This window comes from Cloeon dipterum, chromosome 1 (assembly GCF_949628265.1).
Source record: "Cloeon dipterum chromosome 1, ieCloDipt1.1, whole genome shotgun sequence".
NCBI classification, from domain to species: domain Eukaryota; kingdom Metazoa; phylum Arthropoda; class Insecta; order Ephemeroptera; family Baetidae; genus Cloeon; species Cloeon dipterum.
This window is the reverse complement of record NC_088786.1, coordinates 3867704-3887087: the sequence shown is the minus strand read 5'-3', so window position 1 is coordinate 3887087 and position 19384 is coordinate 3867704. Positions and strand designations below refer to the sequence as shown.

General features: G+C 37.0%; 1 protein-coding gene across 1 annotated transcript; it reads right to left on the bottom strand.

Moving 5' to 3' along the window:
* Positions 1 to 258: 258 nt before the first annotated feature.
* Positions 259 to 5313, bottom strand: LOC135948420 (uncharacterized). Its single transcript, XM_065497658.1, has 9 exons — positions 5154 to 5313; positions 4773 to 4903; positions 4075 to 4162; positions 3888 to 4022; positions 3507 to 3590; positions 3401 to 3437; positions 2949 to 3013; positions 2777 to 2885; positions 259 to 1177 (listed from the first exon to the last, which is right to left on the bottom strand). The coding sequence occupies exons 1-9, from the start codon at positions 5187 to 5189 to the stop codon at positions 759 to 761; spliced, it is 1104 nt and encodes a 367-aa protein (XP_065353730.1). The 5' UTR covers positions 5190 to 5313; the 3' UTR covers positions 259 to 758.
* Between the last annotated feature and the right edge of the window lie 14071 nt (positions 5314 to 19384).

The following is a 19384-nucleotide window of genomic DNA, read 5'->3' as shown; positions in this document are numbered from 1 at the left end:
AGATGACACCAAGCTCCATTTGCAACGGAAAACCGCATTCCCATTTCTAAATTTGTGTTTGACCGAAAATTCCCATTAAAGTTCAAGGTCAAGAATGCGGGTTGAATGCCAAATTAACGGTATTTTTGTATTTACCAAAGTGGGTCACACCCCTGATTAGATGGGTGTAGAATTTCAAGACCAAACTTGTTGGTTGCCTTTGCAGTTATCCATTATATTTTTTTGGTTTCTTTTATTTTTTGTTGACATATGAAAGACTTGTTTATGGAATAAATTATTTATTTTTATTCATCGTTCTCATAGTACATTTTGATTTCACAATAAATTAAGATAATAAATTACTATGCTCCTAGGATTAGTGTTTGTGTGTTAGTTTTACGTCCCAGCAGCGGTGTTAGAAATAAATAAAATTTGTCATTTAATAAATTAAAATCAGTTGGTACATAACTAGAATATATGTATGAACAAAATTGCTCAACGTGCTTGGTAATTTTTTTATGAAAAAATCACTTGAATGATTTCGTTTGTGACTATAAAATTGAGCACACGGCAGACAGTGCGAACTATTGCATTCACTCAGCACTTAAATTCGTGGGATTCATGCTCCCAGGCAAGAAAATTTATTTTTCGCTCAAATATTGGTCAAGATGCTGCCAATTTACCGAAGTACATTTTTAAAATATCTTTTCATCCTGATTGGTGAGCGCTGTCTTACATTTTTACTGGCCGACCCTCCCTGCCCAAAAATTTGCGCCAAATCAACCGAATCGCTTTCTAATCTCTTGAAGAGCGTTGATCAGGGCAGCCGGAATGGGGAAAGTGCTTGTTTCAGGCGGCGCCTCGGTGGTTGGCGCCGTTGCTGCGATAGCGGCGGCTTCGGCTTCTTCCTCTTCCTCCTCGGCCTTCATCTGTTCGTAGAGGAAGTGGTCCCTGTAAGCCAGCTGCAGAGGCTTCTCGCAGACGAAGCGGCTCATCTGCTCGCAAGGGGCGCCGATCCACGCTGTCTCGTTGCGCACCGTCGCCATGCCGACGCAGCTCGAGTCCACTTGGCGGCCTCGTTGACGTGGTGGCGCCAGGTTGATGTAGCCGAAGTCCCTGTTGGTCGCCAACCACTTGTACTTGCCGTCCTTGTACGAGCCAGACGTCCAGAAGGGCTCGATTTCGCCCTTTTCATCAGCTGAAATTATTAAAGGAGAGATTAATTTCATTTAATTAAAATGCATGTTGTTCACTAATTTTTAAACCCGTCTAATTAATGGTTCTAATTTTAGAGAGCATGAAATTAAAGAAAAACGACAAATTAAGTACTTTTTCTCAGTCGCAACTGTTGAGATCATTCGCCAAAATTACATTTTAGGAGCTTCTATTTTTATTTTTTTTTAATACATTTCAAAATAATATATTTGACCGCACTGATAACATTCATGTAAAATAATTTATCTTGGCTTGAAACTTGTTTTTCTTCTTAAATTAATATTTTTTGGTTATTCAAAAAGAATATTAGATGAAATTGGCATTTCTTAAATTAAATTCGCCGTCTCTAGCATAAATTTTTGCTTATGTAACATAAACACGCGCGATTTCGCCTTTGGGCTGCGCTTTCTCTTTCTCTGCCTGGACCAGCGCAAGATGAAAGCAACAGTCGCGTGTGGTGCCTTGGAAGTGAGAGTCGTTGGTCGTTAAAGCAGTCAGTTAGAACGGCCAGCACATCATAAAATTTTAATTATATTGATCTAGGCTCTTGAGGCTGAATTTTTGTAATATTTCGTGTCTTAGGTTATGATAAATATGCACACCAGTGCAGTTTTCACTCCTTTTGCAGAATATTTCGCAACCAAAATGTGGTTCGTTGGCTGCCACAGGTGAGTTTGGCATTTTCTAGCAAATAATTCTTACATTCAAGACTTTCGCATTGATTTTCCTCTTACATATTAATTGTTTCGCCACAGACTGATACTTTCATAGGAATTTTTAGATGACTGAAGCCAGATGAGTGAAAATTACTCTTTTTTCTGCAATCATTGCGCTCAAAACCAAATATCTATATTTTTTCTTTCAATAGTCATCGCATCATTGATTTTAAATTAATTTAAAATTAAATATCAAACAGTAAGAACTAGTTTCGAAATATTTTCACAAATAATTAAAAACATTTTAATTTTACACCCCAATACTATCGTGAATAGATTGGAAATTATGTACTATTTAAATACACTTTTCAATTAAAAAATAAATAAATGCTGCTATTATTTCCGTTCATAATCACATTTTCCATGTCTTTAGTTTGGTCTGTGCCCCTTTTTTACGCTGCCAAAATTAATTAAAACTTTGCAGAGAGCACTTGTTGCAACAATATGTGAACAATTAAGTGATAGTAGGGCTCAGCGCGATATATTTGTACTGATCGTTTTTGCATTAAATGCTAGTGTCTGTCAGCCCATTCTTCCCTATGTAATTCATTGTCGTTATGTGCTTTTATACGAATATATGCGTGTATGACTTGTAGAGGAAGAATAAACAACAATAACAATAATTTTGTTTGTTGATCAATGTGTACCGTGAAAACTTGACTGGATTAAAATTAAAATGTGGAGCGAGACACTGCTTCAAAGAATTTTCTAGAATGCACTGCTTCAGAAGTTCAAATGTCCCAAACGATCAATAAATGACTTATTGTGCTTGGGATTTGAATTTTTGTTAATTTTCATGTCAATTTCTTTAGTTGGCAAATAAAAACATTGCATAGAAGCAATAGGAAGCATGTTAATATACATACCCATGGACATGATGTGTCCGAAAATCATTTCTTCCTCCACTGGGTCCTCAATGCTCAACAGCTGTTGGCAACGAGAGCGGCAGAAACTCTGAGCATCCTCCCAACGCATCTAGTGTGGATACGAGAATTTCATTAGTATCAAATTTTCCACCTAAAAATAAAGATTGGATACCTTGATAGTGCTCTGGGAGAAATAGTATTCCTTTTCGCCGAGCTGCACCATGGAGATATCTCGCGCTGTTGACACAATTCATTAAAGTTTGAAAGGCAGTCGAGTGGACTGGCAAGTCACATTTCGTGTGCATTTTGATTGACGAAAAAACATTAGAACCGGTTGGGAAATGAATTTGTGGGTATAAGGTGTTTGGAAAGTGGAATGATCTCCCTGTTGCACATTGGTAACTTGTTTGGCGAGCGACCGGTTTTCTATGCGTTTGGATTTTTACATTGGGAGCCCATCAGAAATCCGTTAAGTCATCCAGCTGTCAGGGTTTGATAAATTTCGAAATGCATCATAGTCAGGTGTTTGTTAGTGCGAAATAGCACGTATGCAAAAGCGTCAAGGGAAGAGATGTTAGATTTTGTTTTGGCAGGATTTGTAAATGAGTTTTGTGTCAAATCTACCTTGGTAGGCGCAGTCGTGTCTTATAATTCTTAGAAGCTGCGAACAAAATTTAGTCAAGAGTCAGTCACGTAAGCAGTTTGTCTGGATTGATTAAATTCAGGTTACCTGAGAGTTGCATTGCCCGTAGTCTCCTTCTGTTTCATTTGCGACCCTGAAGAGACCAAAGGTTTGTGTGCCCGCAAGTCGCAACTGGAAATAATAATTACATCTTCAAAGCAGAGAACACCTTTCAGACTAAAAGTTTAAAGCAATTTATTTAAATATGGTAATTTATAGTATAAAAATATATATACATTTTTTTGCACCACACTATTCAAACAGGGACTCGATGAGTCGTAACTAAATGTGAAAATCTTGTTAAAGTAATAGGCCGTAACTTACAGTGTGCTAATGCAGCAAGTGAAATATTTATCGCTACCAAGCGACTATTTATTTTCGAGGCCCGAAATCAAGTTTTCAACACCGGCAAAATAAAGTGACACTTACGCCGAAGTTAGTGGCCAGGACGAGAGCCGCGAGGATCAAGTGGACGACCTGTAGGACGATGATGGCCAGAGCGGCGACGATGGCCAGCAACACGGGTATGATAACCGCTGCAAGAGCTCGCACGGCGCACGATTGCTGCACATTTCAATTAGATTAGATTTGCGTGGCACAACCTCTTTTATGTTACCTGCAGGGCTTGGAACTTTTGGCGAAGGCCGCCGCCTGAGTACGCGTCGAGAATGTGCTCCGCCAACATGTAGAAAGGCAAAAGACCTCTGAAAATTACCACATCCTTATTTTTAGAAATTTCTTCTAGAATGTTCTTGTAAATAAAAGAAAGATAATAGTAGGACCTTTGCTCAATTTTTTTTTAGTTGAGACTCGTTTCAGCATGTACATTATTTTTAATGCCCTGAAGTGTAGCGCGCCAGCTTGATACGAAATTCAACAGTATACAAGTTTTCAACTTGTAATCATAAATTGGTTAGGCAGGTTAACCTGTATGCTGACTCTCTCAGGCTAATTACTCAGCCTGAGAAGTGGCGAATGCAGTCACATCTTGTAAGTACATTCTAGATCTAAAAAGATACATATCATTTTCCTTTTCTTATTTGTCTCTTTTTTTCTTTAATAAATTGCCTGTTAGTTTATGAGGTGATGAACCACATAATAGTCTTTAAATGTAATTGGAAATTACTGATAATTAGTGGTAATTGGTAAAATTAAACGAGGCGCGATCACTCACTAAAAAGTCATAAGTATTTAACAGCGAAATCCAGATATAATGATGCCGCAGCGGTGCGCGCTCGGGCAGTCACACCAGTTCAACAAAAGCATCGTGGCAACTCTTTTTTCGTCATATTCGCAGAATGGGAAACGCATTACCTTGGCGTCGACTGCTTCGGCGCTGACAATCCCAGAGCCCGACTTTGCTCCGATTCTTCGAATTTATCAGGCATGCCCTTGATTATATCCGCGAAGCTTCTGCAGTAAAAGCCAGGGACTAGAAAACTTCCCTAGAAATAAAAATTAAAACTGATAATTCAAAAGAAATAAGAGCCTTATAGCTGATCTGGCTTTAATTGTAATTTTGTGACATTTTTTTTAAAAAAATATCAGAAGGAGCAACAAGCCTTGATGGATAATTTTTACAGTTTTTTACTAAAAATAATTAGCAAAGAAGAAATTGAACTGGAAAATAGAATGAGATTGGTAAGTTGGGCACTTTCAGCAACCAAATGAAAATGATTAAAAAAAATAACTCACCAGAACAAAGACGAGAATCACAATTTTGGGACCCATGTTGGTTGGGTGGCGATCAACGGAGAAATGAAGTCACCGGAGTCATCATACAAATTATACGCGCAAGGGCAGCGTGCGAGAGGAGGATACCCAAAAGGTGGTTCCTGCCGAACTTGGCTCAATGTTGCCGGCCCCCCACTCGCCGCAGCCTCAGCAAGATGCTGTTGCAACCCTTCTTCTGCCAAATCAAAAAGTAACACAGTTTCGCTCGCCACCGCTTTTTTTTACTTCCGACGCGACCTGGCCTATGCAGCCTTGCTACCCAAGAGTGGGAATCGAACGCAGCTTTGGAGCGATGCTGGTGTGCCTACAGATGAATAAATAAAATCTGTTAGCACACCTGATATGGGTGATCTCAAAGCGGAATGCCTTTGGCCAGATGTGAGTTAACACAGATGCGATAATTTTTTGGTTCGTTGAATGGGCTGCTTTATTATAACAATAAAATTGCATCCTAGCAAAGGGAGGGATTGCATTATTTTATTCAACGCATACAGTTTGGGAAACTGGGGAAAATGTTTCTATGGAAATTAAAGAGAGCCGATATTTAAGATTGGAACTATTCCTGTTTTTAATGGATACAAAATTCCAGTCAATAAAAATTATATCTTATAAATAGTTCTTATTATGGGCATACCTTTATCGCTATATAACCTTCAAGAAAATTATTAACGTCGAAACTGCCTAAAAATTCCTCATTGCCTAAAGTAAACTCTGCTCTGATTGTTCTCTCAATTTAATTGTGAGATAACATTTAGTTTAATAGTGGCTAATAGTTTAAAGCTGTCGAAATTAGTTCATAGAATTCCACCTAAAATTTTGTTTAAAAAAATACTAAAATCCGTTATATCTAATAAACGTTTCCTGAATAGTTATTATTTTCAAGATCAGAGCGAAGCATGAACAAAATTTTGAAAATCGATTAATCTTTTGCCACAAAATAAATTTTCTGGGTTAGTTTTAATAAGCTTCTCAAGTTTCAGAGGCCCTTAAAATCATTTAGCTACCAGAGTACTAAAACATCTCATGAATATATTGTATGCAATAAAATATTATATTACTTTACCTCACAAGTAAAAAATATTCGTGACACTCGTTTTCTTCACTCGAGAAAAAATGATTTCATGGATTACGGCGTTGAAAAATATACATATAAAACAAGCAAGGAAACAAAACAATAAAACAAGTTAAATATATGCGTTCACCGTACTTCTTGTGGATTGAGCCCTTCCAATTAAGCAAATTATGTTTGTCTCACAATCAGCCAACAAGGGGAAAAACAGGATAATGCCCCGCTCAAGAATTTATTCAGCACCTAATTGGCGTGTCGTCCAGTCATCCTCGAATTTCGTCATCATACCTTACCTTATTACGCTAATGAGCTCACTTCTGCTGAAATAATTTAAATTATTTATTTTATGGTGTTTTGCAGTTGAGCCCTCATTAGCAAAATTATAAATTTTATATTTCTTAGAGCCATGTGTCTAAAATACTAGCGAAGTAAACAAAGGTGTAAAATCATCACCTAACTTCGCTTTTGATCTATGCATCAATTTTCTAATTTAGAGTCCATTAATGGGATCCATTAGTTTTTTCAGCCTGCAGTGTGAAATAAAATATGGGCGTGATGATGCATGCACTCTAGAGCAGCTGTAAATCATTTTCGACGCTCGGCTGCTTTTAGTCCAGTTTTCTGATCAGTCCTCAGACGTTTTGCCGCAGGCTATGGTCGGTGTTTTCTCAGGTGAGCAAATTTATTTCGAATTTTGTGATGCTCTCGTTGATAATATTTCTGCAATTTTTCTTTGAGCCTAAAAGAGGTAGAAATATTATTCAAACACCAAAAGTATTGATGAATAATTTGTGAAAAATATATTCCTCTGCCTGATCTGATTATTTTGTATGATTATTGAATAAAACATTATTTGTATAATTTTTATTTCAAATAATGCTACTATGTATAGAGCAAACCTGCTGAAGCGAGTGTTTGAATCCTTCTATTTTATATTTTTCGGTCAAATGGATTATTTCGCCGTCTGAACTTGAGAATGATAATTATTTACGAAATTTATTCGAGAGTCTGTGTTAGCCGGCAGGAGCGAGTGATCAACCCGTCAGTAGGGAGAGTACATACGTGGCTCGTCGAGAGCGGGCGGGTCCAAAAAATGAGGTGGTATGGCCTCGGTGGGCACAATCCACAAATGCCGCTTCTCAACGTTTTTGCGGATATAGGCGTTTTTTCAATCATCAAATTGTTTAAGTATCTTGATTGTGGCAAAGAAATACTTTCCGTTGTTAATTTGTGTGATCGAGACGAAATTTAAAATATGGATGTCGGACGAAGATTGATTTGTACGCGACGCAGAAGATTAATAACTGAATGGTAATTTCTAAGATAAATTAAATAATTGTAAAGCACTCACCTAACACCATAATTATTTTTTGCCAAGAAGTCATTTTAAATTAAAATGGATGAATTTTAATCAGTCTTTGAACTTTAAATCGATGTTATTGTATTTTCTGGTCCAAGTTCAACGAGTCAAGACAAAAATATGATTCTATTATTACTACTCCAACCCAAATTTTTATCTTCATAATGCGTGATGTTTTAAATATCAGGTTGGGGAAAAAATAACTCAAATTTGCATTTAATTTAGTTTAAAGTCTCGATTTCCTTTTACTTTCCCAAAATATAAATAAATATCAAAATCTAAATGAACTTTTTTCGAGATGAAACTCTAAATTGATATTTTTTTACAATATTCTAAGGTATTCTGTCATAATTACCAAATAAAATATACCTCTCAATCGTTGGATTTGCTTGAGAGTGCTGTATGTGTTAGCATCTCAGTTTTGTAATATATTTAATTACGTAGTGAATTCAAAATTGGTGAAATCTCTAAATAAATAATGTAAAAACACCATTTCTTTATGCGGATACAATGAAAAATCTTTTAAGCTTTAAAGTAAAGGACACTTCTAACAAAAATTTCTTCATTTATTTTATTGGTGTAACAATTAAATTCTATTAAAAATTCGGGCCAGACAGGACAGGAGAAAATGGAGCATTAGCACCAATTGGTATGCAAATATCCAACCAGTTAGGCCACACATCCACATCTCAGAGAGTCCGAGCGCAGCAACTTGCGCATTTTCGAGACGATAATTTGTGGCATTCACCTTGTCGACGATTCTGCAGAAGGACGGACACGTAGACGTCTGGGGCAAACTAAATTGTTACTCGTTTTTACTTGCAGCATATTAACATTTAAAGAACACCGACGGGCAGCGTTGGAAGAGACTTACCTAAAAATGTTTTCAGCCTTTTATCGTCTTCAACTTTACTGGGCAGACGGTTTGCTTTGACAGGGTTAGTCACATTACTCGATGCTCGCGTCCTACTTGTATTCATGCACGTGTCATGCCTTCAACTGATTGATAAAATAAATTTTTAACTAGAATGCAAATACTGAATTTCCAAAACTTACAAAATCATTGAAATTTAGTAGCACTTGTGGAAAGTTAGCAATGGCCATAGTTATTTATGCAACTTAATGTGGCGAGGTATTAACTTCTAAATCGTTTTGCTTCTTCTTTTCGTCTGATCTTGCAACTTTTTTATTAAATTATTTTATCTGACAATTTCAAGACTAAGCAAGACAGACCATAGGTGATTTCCGTGGTTGTTCTCTTATTTCTGAAATAATTTTTCCTTTTCGCTTTTTAAATCTGTTAGAAAAATCTTTTACGTGTTAGCAGGTTAAAAGGAGATTTTTTAATATTCGTAACAGAATACAATGCTGGTTGGCAAGATCATGGTTTGTTGTGGCTTCTGCGGTCCGCCCAATAATAATTTCTGTGTGTCATAATTGGTGTGCGTGTTTGGTGCCCCGAGGGCAGTTATGAAACGTGCGTTTCGCACAAAAATTAATTCGGATGGATATTTAATTATACGTCGTGTGGATGTGGATTGACCTCATTTTCAATTTATTGCTGATAAAGAACACTACATATACTTTTAAAATAACTTACATTCGATAAATTTAAACAATATGACTAGCATGAATATCCTTAATTAAAAATGACAAAACTAGATAACACGAAGCAATTTTGAATAAACCTAGCATAACCACAAATTCCTATACAGTATTGTTTTATGGTGGATCTCGCAACTCGGCTCCAAAGGTTTTCTCTCGGTGGCCCGCCGTCCTGCCGCTGCTGCGAAGCGGGCACCCGACGTTAACTCTGCTTGCTCTCTTCTTCTGGCGGAGCGGCTTCTAGTTGTTAAGGCAGTTGCGCGGCGCGGCAGTTAAGGCACGACAGTTGAAAATTTGCTACAACGCAATGCGAAAAATATTCGGGATTAGTTCTACAAATCACTAACGTGCCTTTAAAATTTGCATGTTGTCCATTTTCCTAAAGTACTCAAAAAACGGCTTCCACCACAAAATATGTAACTATGTTTTGTTGCGTGAACAGAAGTTATCCTAGATACAATTCGGACCGTTGCTAGAATTTAAGCCTTATGCGCAGCAGCACGGCTCAAGCGCTTTCTTGGGTATTTTTTATGCATAAATATAAATTAACGATCCTCAATTGGCGTCAAGCCGTAAACTATTTTATGAGAGCTTTATAGGTGTGGACCCAAGAGGTTGTGCTCAAAGCGTTACACCAAAATGAAGCAAATTTGGTATAAAAGGCTTCACGCTACACCTTTTTCGTTGATCTTTTTTTAAATATTAGTAAAAATCAGCTTGGATTCGTGAAAAGCAAATTAACTGAGTTTTTATATATCTGTGGAAATTAATTCATTTTAAAAATCCACTTCCCCAAAAATGAGTGATCTCAACTAACGTTTTTAATGCATATAGTAAAATAATTATTAATTAATTAATGAATAAGTGCGTAGAAATTAACTCTTCAAAATTTGGAACTGATTGATGAGATACAAATATATTGTGTTTTAACGATTAGTTTGGTTTCCCTGGCAGATAAGTCAAATTAAAATTGTATTCCTTTTGTGATCCCTCTCTGGAGCAGGTTCATTGAAAAATAAATATCATCTCCATTGGTCGTTCATGGCAAATCTATTTTCGTAAAGATAATAAGAGGTATAAGTATCATGATAGAAACTGGTGGAATTCATTAAACGTCTACATCTTGTTCTAGCAGGCAAGTTGTTCAGCATGGGCGTTTTTTGCGAACACAAACCATCCATTCTCGGGGACCACACTGCATGATGTTCAATTGGGCGTCATTCATCACATGCTCGCTCTAATGTTGCTGGCTATAAAGAAAATGACAAGTTAATTAATTCAAAATATGTACACACCAGTAGCGCGACCGTTCACGCGCACGATAAATACCTGAACACTCTGCTAAATAATTTCTGAACCTTTTTGAAGCACCGCTTATACTACGGCTGGGTTGAACCGTCTAAAAACTGGTTTCTCTTTGGGACGTGTTCAACGGCGCGTGCCGCACTCGGATGTATCAGCGTCCAAGCGATCCTTATAAATCACAATTAGAATAATGATAGTGGCGGTAGTATTCGCTAATACCTGCGTCAGATTTGACACGTTTGGACAGAATGTGACGGGTTGTATCTGAAATCATTTAATAGCTTTAAATGACGATAACTATTAATAGAATAAAAATAAAGACAGGTGCACATATTTTTTATTTAGTAAGAAAATTGTAGGAATAGAAGAGAATGGACGAAACGTTTAAAAAAATGCCAGCATTTCTCTCACTCTTTTAGAACTTATGAGCAATAAAAATGAGTATTTTTCATCTTTGATGATGAACAATCTGCAATTATTTAGCCCAACTCGTTTTATTTCCCATTGTAAATTTCTTGCGTTTATTTCTTTACCCTCTCGATATTTATTAAACTGGTTTCTAACTGCCAAAGGGGGAAAATGTCCCACACACATGAAATATGCATGCTGCTTCATAAATCTAATGCTACCTCGGCGAACAATTTTTAAATTACAGGTGCTACGTGTGAAAAGTCAGAGGAAAGAGGGTCAGTTTTTTTAAGAAATAACCTTGTGCATGCTTTTTTTAAATTAAATTCAACCTAATATAGCAGACTTTCTGCATGGCAACAAAAAATTATTATGCGTCAATCAAAGACAATAGCACGATCTTCCATAGCTGCGAGCGCTGTTTGATTTTTCATCAAAGATAAAAGAATACCATCAAAGGGTACAATGAATCTAGAACTCGAGACAAAACCACATGCGTACGCTTTGAAATTGCTTGTCCCGTTTTAGTAATGATTTAGAACTTCATGAGTAGGGAAAATATAGCTTAAAATATCAATAGTTAAGAGCATGTTTCATTTGTTTATCAAAGTAAGTAGAAAGTAGAGGTGTCCCGGTATACGCACTCGTAGCAAAGAAAATAGCGCATGTCTTGTGTGAATGACCTATGTACCATTTTATTTGAAACAGGCGGTGCAAAATCCAGCAAGCATGATCCCGATCTGACTGTTTAATGCGCTTCCAATTTCAATTAATCTTAATTGATGATAGTAAAGAGTTCATTTCAAAAGTCAAGCAGCTAGTTTTGAACTACCAATTCTATGACCTGGAATAATTTTTGGACTGTGATTATGTTGATGAGGAACAGTTTTAGATTTCATATTTTGCCAAATTTCTAGAAAATTAAACGGTTTATCAATGACTTATAGCAGGATCTAAAATTCAGAAGACGTTTTAATGAAAAAACAATTCTAAAAATTAAACCTAGTAATTTTCAAATTGCTAAACGCAAACACGCAATTGATAAAAAATATGTTAGAATTAATTTACTTGACGGGTTTATGAATAAGCTTATACCAAAACGTGTGAACGCTTGCAAAAACAGGTTATGACAGTTTCATTCATAAAAATATCTCATGAACACGCGTGGCGCGAGCCGCCACAGGCGTTCAGCAGTGTTCAAGTGAGTAGTGGCCTCGAACGTAAAAATTTTACGATCAACCTGAACGTCCAGCTGGCTATTGCGGTAGGCAAGAGAGTATAGTATTGGTGTCTCACGCTGTTTAAGCAAAATCACATATCCACGAGGCAAAATATAACGACCGCGCTTTCGTGCACTCCTCCGCCAAGGGAAATTGCTCCAATTATTTTACGAGAGTGGCACGTGCCTTCGAGTGAGTGGAATAACAGTTCTGCCAAATTCATTCTGAGCCATAAGGAAAGTCTGGCGAAAAATCTCCAGTCAATGAAACAGCCGTGTTTCTAGACACAAGGAAAGTCTACAGTCGATGAAATGGCTGTTTTATAGGATAATAATTTATTCTGAATGCCATCGAAAGTGATGTTTATTGTTAAATATCTTGACTACAGGCGCGCTGCGAAATGGCTCAACGCCATGTGTTTTTGAAAAGCGATTTAGAGAACGGGAGTATACAAAACAAACTCGTCGCCATTATAAACTCCTGAAAAGGTTATCTGTCCTCGAATTCCTTTCCACATTTGCAAAATTAGTAGTGCTAAAAATTCTTTGGTAAGTGTAATTTTCATTTTATTTAGATTTCATTCGAGGTGATTTTCAAGAATTCACACAAACGGTAATCGAGCTGTTTAGCCAAAAAAATGTAGAAGCCGGCGTATATTACCATTTTAGAAGCATGCAGGGGCCGAGTGATCAACCGCCGGCGGGCGGTTGTCCCTGCTGCAATGGATGCTGATTGCCGGACAAATTCGCAAACTGTCCCCACTGCCAATTAATACTGTACCCTGCCATTTAGACCAACCCACCGGCTGCAATGAACGGGGAATGTCAATATTCGCCAAATAAGTGCCGAGGCACTACACCATTAGACTTAAAATACAGTGTTCACCGCTTTTTTTAGCGCTTCTACGAAAGATGTGATATTTGTCCAGAACGTCAAGTCCATAAACTAGTATTTTAATTTTGCACACATGGTTGGCCTTTCCGTATGATGAGCTTGAGTATGAGTTAGCTTGCAATACGATTAAGGTTACGGGTTAGTAAAATAGTTAAAAATTAGCGACTACCGTTATTTGCGGCTGCTTGTATCTATAAACCTGCACATTTGTCATAGAGCCTATTAGTATTTAAATTTAGCATACAGAATAAACGTATGTATTATATTACAGGGATATTGAAAAAAATAAACGCAGAAAATTTTATTAGAGCTAAAAGTTAACAGTTTTCTAAATTTCATTTACCTATTTTGCAAAAAATCGATGACATTTTCTTTTTCATTAAAAATATTCTCTACAATCCAATGGAAAAATATTAATATTAGGTGAAACAATTTTTTTATTAGTTTTTCCAATATGTGCATAAATTCCACAAATTCTTGAGAATTAACCTCTAATAATTGATTACTTTGTTTCGAAATTATATTTCACCGAGGTAGCACCTATGTATTAAAAGTTACCTAGTCGTGGGGAATTAAGAGTTCATGGCCGAATGACATTTTGTTTGAACGACCCAAACGATTGAAAGCAAGAAACACGAATCTAGCTCTTCCAGTCATTAACTAACTAGATATCTAGATATATAGGGTCAAACACCTCAAATGCATCAGACACGGAGTCAGCGGAGGAGGAATTAATATCGCATCAAGACAGGTTCCTGATCACTTTGTAACAAGCCGCGGCGACTTTGCTCCGAATCTGGTCGACCTTTCGTAATGGCTACAGTAGACTCGCAAATAAAATGCGAGCGACGCGGCTGTTTGGTTTCAGCGCCACGTGCATGAGAGAGTGAGAAAAAGTGGCGAATGTGGTGCGACGTAGGTTTTCCTTAAAAAAAAGCACCTACGTGCCGCAGAGCAGCAAAAGCGTTTGCTTTAACCCGGTCATTAAAATCTTGGACACGTGATGCTTGTTGCAAAGTTGATTCTGATAGGATCCTATCAGACGATAGCCCTCGTTTGTCTCAAATAAGCACACACGTACTTTTTCTAATAGATTTCTCTAATTTCATTACATATTATATATTCCACTAAGGTGCACATTTTTGTATGTCATTCAACCGAACTGTTAGAGACATTTTATAAGATAATATATTTTTGGGCAGACCAAGACCTCTTATTAGTTTGTGCCATTTCTCGTCCATTTTAAGGTATTATTAATTAAATCTTTATTAAAATTCGAAAATAATTATAATTGATCATAATCATCGCCCATAATTTGATATAATCGTGCAATTCAATTTAAAAACTGCAAGAAGAAAAGTGCTAATTTCTTAGTAAGGCACTAGACGATGTTTTTATTTGTACTCAATTAGGGATTAATTGTGAAATTAATTTTATGTAAAATCAGGCTACCACCGCGAGCGCAGCGACCGCAGCTTGGACTCCATACAGCGCCAGTCGAGATGCACGTAAGCACGCGCTGACCTCGGCATTGCTTCCCAATAGCATCCAGAGACGAACACGCCGGCTGGATGCCAGGACGGCTGGTCGCTGCTGGACCAGCCGGCGTTGGATGAGAACCGTGCTTTGCCACGATTTGGCGCACGGAATCGCTCCTGCCTCGCAACAGATGATTAGAATGCTGCTTGTGTGTAACCAATTTTCCCATTAGCGCCGTATCGAAGCGCCCACGAGTGTCGCTTTATATTTTTAAACGACGTACGCAATCGCTTCAAGGTGCAATTAAACCCTTACGCAAATTCGTTATAGTTTAGTTAGTTGTGTGTTGAAAATCAATCATCAGTGTAACGGTTTGCAGTTTGCAAGCCAAGAATAGCTTTTTATTTTTTTTCCATTTTAATTGCACCAATTATAGGGATTCGTTAAAAAGAGCAAAAAATGCACGAATTTGCGAAACAAAATATTAAACAAAAGAGAGTAGAGGACAGAATTTACATATCAATATTTTTCAAACAATGCTACAATTCAATTGCTCCTTAATAGAGACTGGAGGATAATAATCGATGACATGATCTATTCAATTATGAAACTGGGTACGATTTGATTTGGAGATTTTTTAAGTTACCCCGCTTGTTATATAATAAAAATGGGCACTATCTTTTGGTCAAACATGTTGATTTTTCAGATACCTCTTGACAGCCATGTTAGTTTGAAAACCATTGAAGTGATGGCACACTCCAAACTTATCGCACCAATCTGTGTGTCGCCCGCCATCTGATCTGGTTATTTACTTGTATTTCGTTGACCTCAAAATCGAGTTTCGACAGTTGGAAATTCGGTTGGTCCTGCTGGATAGCATTAAATTTGCAATGTCCCCATTCCACAGTGGCCTACGTGATTTTGGTTCCCGGGTCAGTTTGAGCCACGCAGTGTAATAATTGTATGCGCACGATTCAACCAGTAAGAGCCGGTTTTGGCAGTTACCAAAACCAGATCTCGTCAGCATGCTTTAGCCTGCTCCGGTCAGCACCATGATTCCGCGTTAGTTTGTAATTTTTAGGATTTATTTTTTAATTTTTCATGCTATATTTTTTAATTAAATTTTGTAAAGTTGGTCAGTGTCAAATCTAAAATTTACTTAAATAATAGAACTTAAATATTTTGAGTTACATTTGTGGTCCCATGACCCATTCAGATTTAAGTGGGATTTTGCTGTTTATTAAAATAAAATAAAAAATCGCATGTCTTAAACTGCGGAGGAGGTTAAATATTTGAAAATTTTAGCGCTCGGAACTCTCTTATGACGTGATATTAATGTAATTATCATTTTGTTAGGATACAACTACATGTGAGATGCTTAGTAAAGTGTTTATCCTGCCAATCTTACTTTTTTACGTTCATAATTGTATTATTTCAAATTAAAATAATATTCCTTTTTCTTGTGCGTGGTTCCTTAAATGTACGGACCATGCAAATTGTCATATAAACGTAAGTGCAAAAACGCAATGGGATATAAACTTGATTTAGGCACACGTCTCGTAAGAAATGCAGGCAGCGGCGGCTCGTTAGTGTCTCATTTTAAACGCGATTTCTTTGTCTTGCCGTAAAAAGTAGATTCACTGCTGTCGTCGCTTTTTTGCTCTCTGGCGCAGTCTGCAAGACGTCGTTTGTTATAAATTTATTTCTTCATTCATATTCGCTCCCACCAGGAAAGAGCAAAATCACCCTTTGCATCTTACTGCCATTCGCAACACCAATTTGATAGCGGCGTTATTTTTATGGCCTGAAGCTTATTTTCTTTGCACCGCAACGCTTAGTTTGTTGTCTGAGACTAACTTAAATCTTTGCAGTTATTAATAACGGTTTGAGAAGATTGCACAGCATCAAGCTATAGAGGAAATTTAGTTAGATGAGGCGTACCTGGTGTTCCGCCGTGATGATGGGAAAATTGTGTTTAGGATTCCGCACTACAAGCTTGTGACATACTTTTCGGCGACGAATTTGCGATGGCGGTTTGTAACGGATTCAGCCATTTTGTACACTTCACTTATATCAAGGCGTACTCACAAAAAGCTTTAATACTTTTGTAAAGATTTATTTTGTATTTTTTAAAGATTTAAATTTATCAAAATTTGATATGTTTTTTCAAAAATAGACTTCTGATTTGAGATGAATTTTATTAGACTGAAACAATGTTAATTGATAAATGGAGGGGACCAAATTTTGAGGATAAATATGAATTTACTCGATTTGCGTGCCATGGATATCACTATTTATATGTAGTATTTGTTCTGTGTAAACAAGATGTATCATTATGAACCCTAAGATATTTGTAAATGTAGATTTTGTGGTGAACGGTGAGAAAAGTATCATATTTTGAAATTTCGACAAAAAGAATAATTTTAAGAGAAGAAGCAAAGAGTTGAAAAAAAGATGCGGATGATTGTAGGCTTAGTGTTGCACGCATAACTGCGCTTAATCCGCTTAATAAATTATTTATTCAGAAAAAATGTACTTGTTTGCTTCAAAAGTAGCAGAAATAGAGAAGAGATTACCAATGAACGATTTGACTGCAAAAAAAATTAAATAAAACTACATATGATTTATTTAAATGATTTGATACAATAATAAGTTTTTGGTCTAGCACTTCATAATATGTACTATGGATTAGAGATTGTTTATTTTTTATTGTTGCTTATTGTTCATGATATGTGATTTACATAGATACATATTTTTCTCTTTTAACGCATTACTCTTTGGTGAGGTGTTGATTTCCTACTTCGAATGATTTTCGTTCGCAACTAACATTAGTATTAAAAACCGCATTATTTATTTTAACAGGATTATCAATATATGTATAAACAATCTGCGTGAATTTGTTGAATAAAACTATGAAAAAAGAAAAAGAGAGATCACAGAAGCACAGAAGTCCATTAAATATAATTTCAATTATAAAACCCCCTCTTATAAATATTTTAATTAATACATTCCTATAAAATAAAATTCCATCATTATTCTGCGTGATGAACTTGACCGAGGAATTCTTTTCGTACGCACCCAGGAGCACATCTCTTCTCCCCTCGGCTGTTTGGCACGATGAACTTCAAACGGCCTTGTAGGTCGCACCATTTACGTCTTTTCCATCCATCCATGGTCTTGCCAATATATCAGCATAAAAACGGTTTGACCCTCTTCTCTTCTGGCTTGTTGCAATATTTAATATAGAAAGCTATTATTATTTATGAATCTCTTGCTGAAGAGCGTATGGGTTTCGCGCGCTTTATTGGGACACCGGCATCTTAACTGTTGCATGACTACGACGCGCAACTCTTCTAGACGTTTATTGCTCACCACGCGCAAACCGGCTTTCCAGGTCTTACTTACTCTCCGGCTGGACTGAATTGTCGAATGATCGAGAAGTATTTCTGGAGGAGGAAACTCATTAAAATTGAGTACAAGGAAAATGATGCCTAACCATATATACTAACAAATATATTACTTTTAAGGCTGATTAATATCTTTCCTTGAAATAACAACAGATTAAATATTGAAAAGGATGAAAATTTTGCAGGGGTCAACCTGAAATATTTGAGGCCATAGAAAAGCAATGCTAATTATTTGTTTTTTTAACGATTTCAAAATTTTCAAAACTTTAAACCAAGCATTAAGCCAAAGATTCACCATAAAACGCTGTTTTTAAATTAAATCCACATAAACTACTTAAATTAATTATAGAGGACTCAGCCAGCCGCGCTGCGCCGCGCCAGCCGGAAAGTTTTGGGTCACATGGGCAGCCACCAGCCGCCGTGGATCCGGCTAAGCTGCGCAGCCACGTCAGCTGCCGGTGAAAAATGGTCAAAAATTAAAAAGCACAGGAGAAAAAAATGTCTAAAAAATATAAGCACTATCAAAGTTCACGTTGAAAATATTGTCAGCCTCACCAGCTGGTGAAAATTGCCAGCCGCCGCCGGGCAAAATATTCGGCTAAGCCGCTTCCACCAGCCGCCGCCCTAAATCTCGAGGCTGAGACCTCTAATTAATTTTCAAGTTCAGCTCAAAAACTTTTAGAGGTCTCAGCCAACCGCTGGCTAATTTTGGGTCACGTTGTCAGCCGCTGTGACTTTGGATATGCTGCGCCAGCCACCGGTCAAAAATTGCTACTGAAAAATGGTCTCAGTTAAGAACTACGCAACTTCACTTTTAAAATTTTTTCAGGCACTTAGGTTTAAAATTTGGCTTAAGAAGTTGATCCAGCTCCCACCTTAAAAGTTATCATTTTTAAGAATAATAGGCCACTTGCAATTAAAGTTTGCTGTTTTAGCCTTTAAACTCCTATTAAGGATATGTCAATATTAATTTAATATTTAATTTAACCGAGGTATTTAAATGGGGAATTTGGTAAAAATGTAGCGGTTCTTCTTACTTTGGCGTTTTGTGGAGCTTTTCAGTCATCTCGGTTTGCCTTTTTGGGCTGCGAGACGCCCAATGTAAATTAATGCTACAAAGAAAGAGGCCGTGTGAGTGCAACCAGTTTGCGGACCTTCCTGTCGATGTTTGGCAGGATTCGCCTTGTTTGCCCCTCCTTTAGAAAAACGCTTTCAACGTCACGATGTCCGTTGCACCTTTCTGGGAGGTAGCTAACGACAGCTACTACGTGCCAGGCAATGAACGCCTGCCACTTTCGAAGATATGCAACCGGAATCACATCCCAGATCATAATTTTGCCTTTCTATTCAGGCGAGATGTGGGTGCATTCATAAATTATCGACTTGACCCAATTGAGTTCATTTGAGAAGCGTAATTTTAAATTTGTCGAGGTATACTTAAAATG

Coding starts and splice junctions, on each gene's coding strand:
- LOC135948420 (XM_065497658.1), bottom strand. CDS start 5,189: ATGGGTCCCAAAATTGTGATTCTCGTCTTTGTTCTG. Junction 4,904..5,153: donor TGATTCTCGTCTTTGTTCTG/GTGAGTTATTTT, acceptor TTTTATTTCTAG/GGAAGTTTTCTAGTCCCTGG. Junction 2,886..2,948: donor TCTCCCAGAGCACTATCAAG/GTATCCAATCTT, acceptor TATCCACACTAG/ATGCGTTGGGAGGATGCTCA.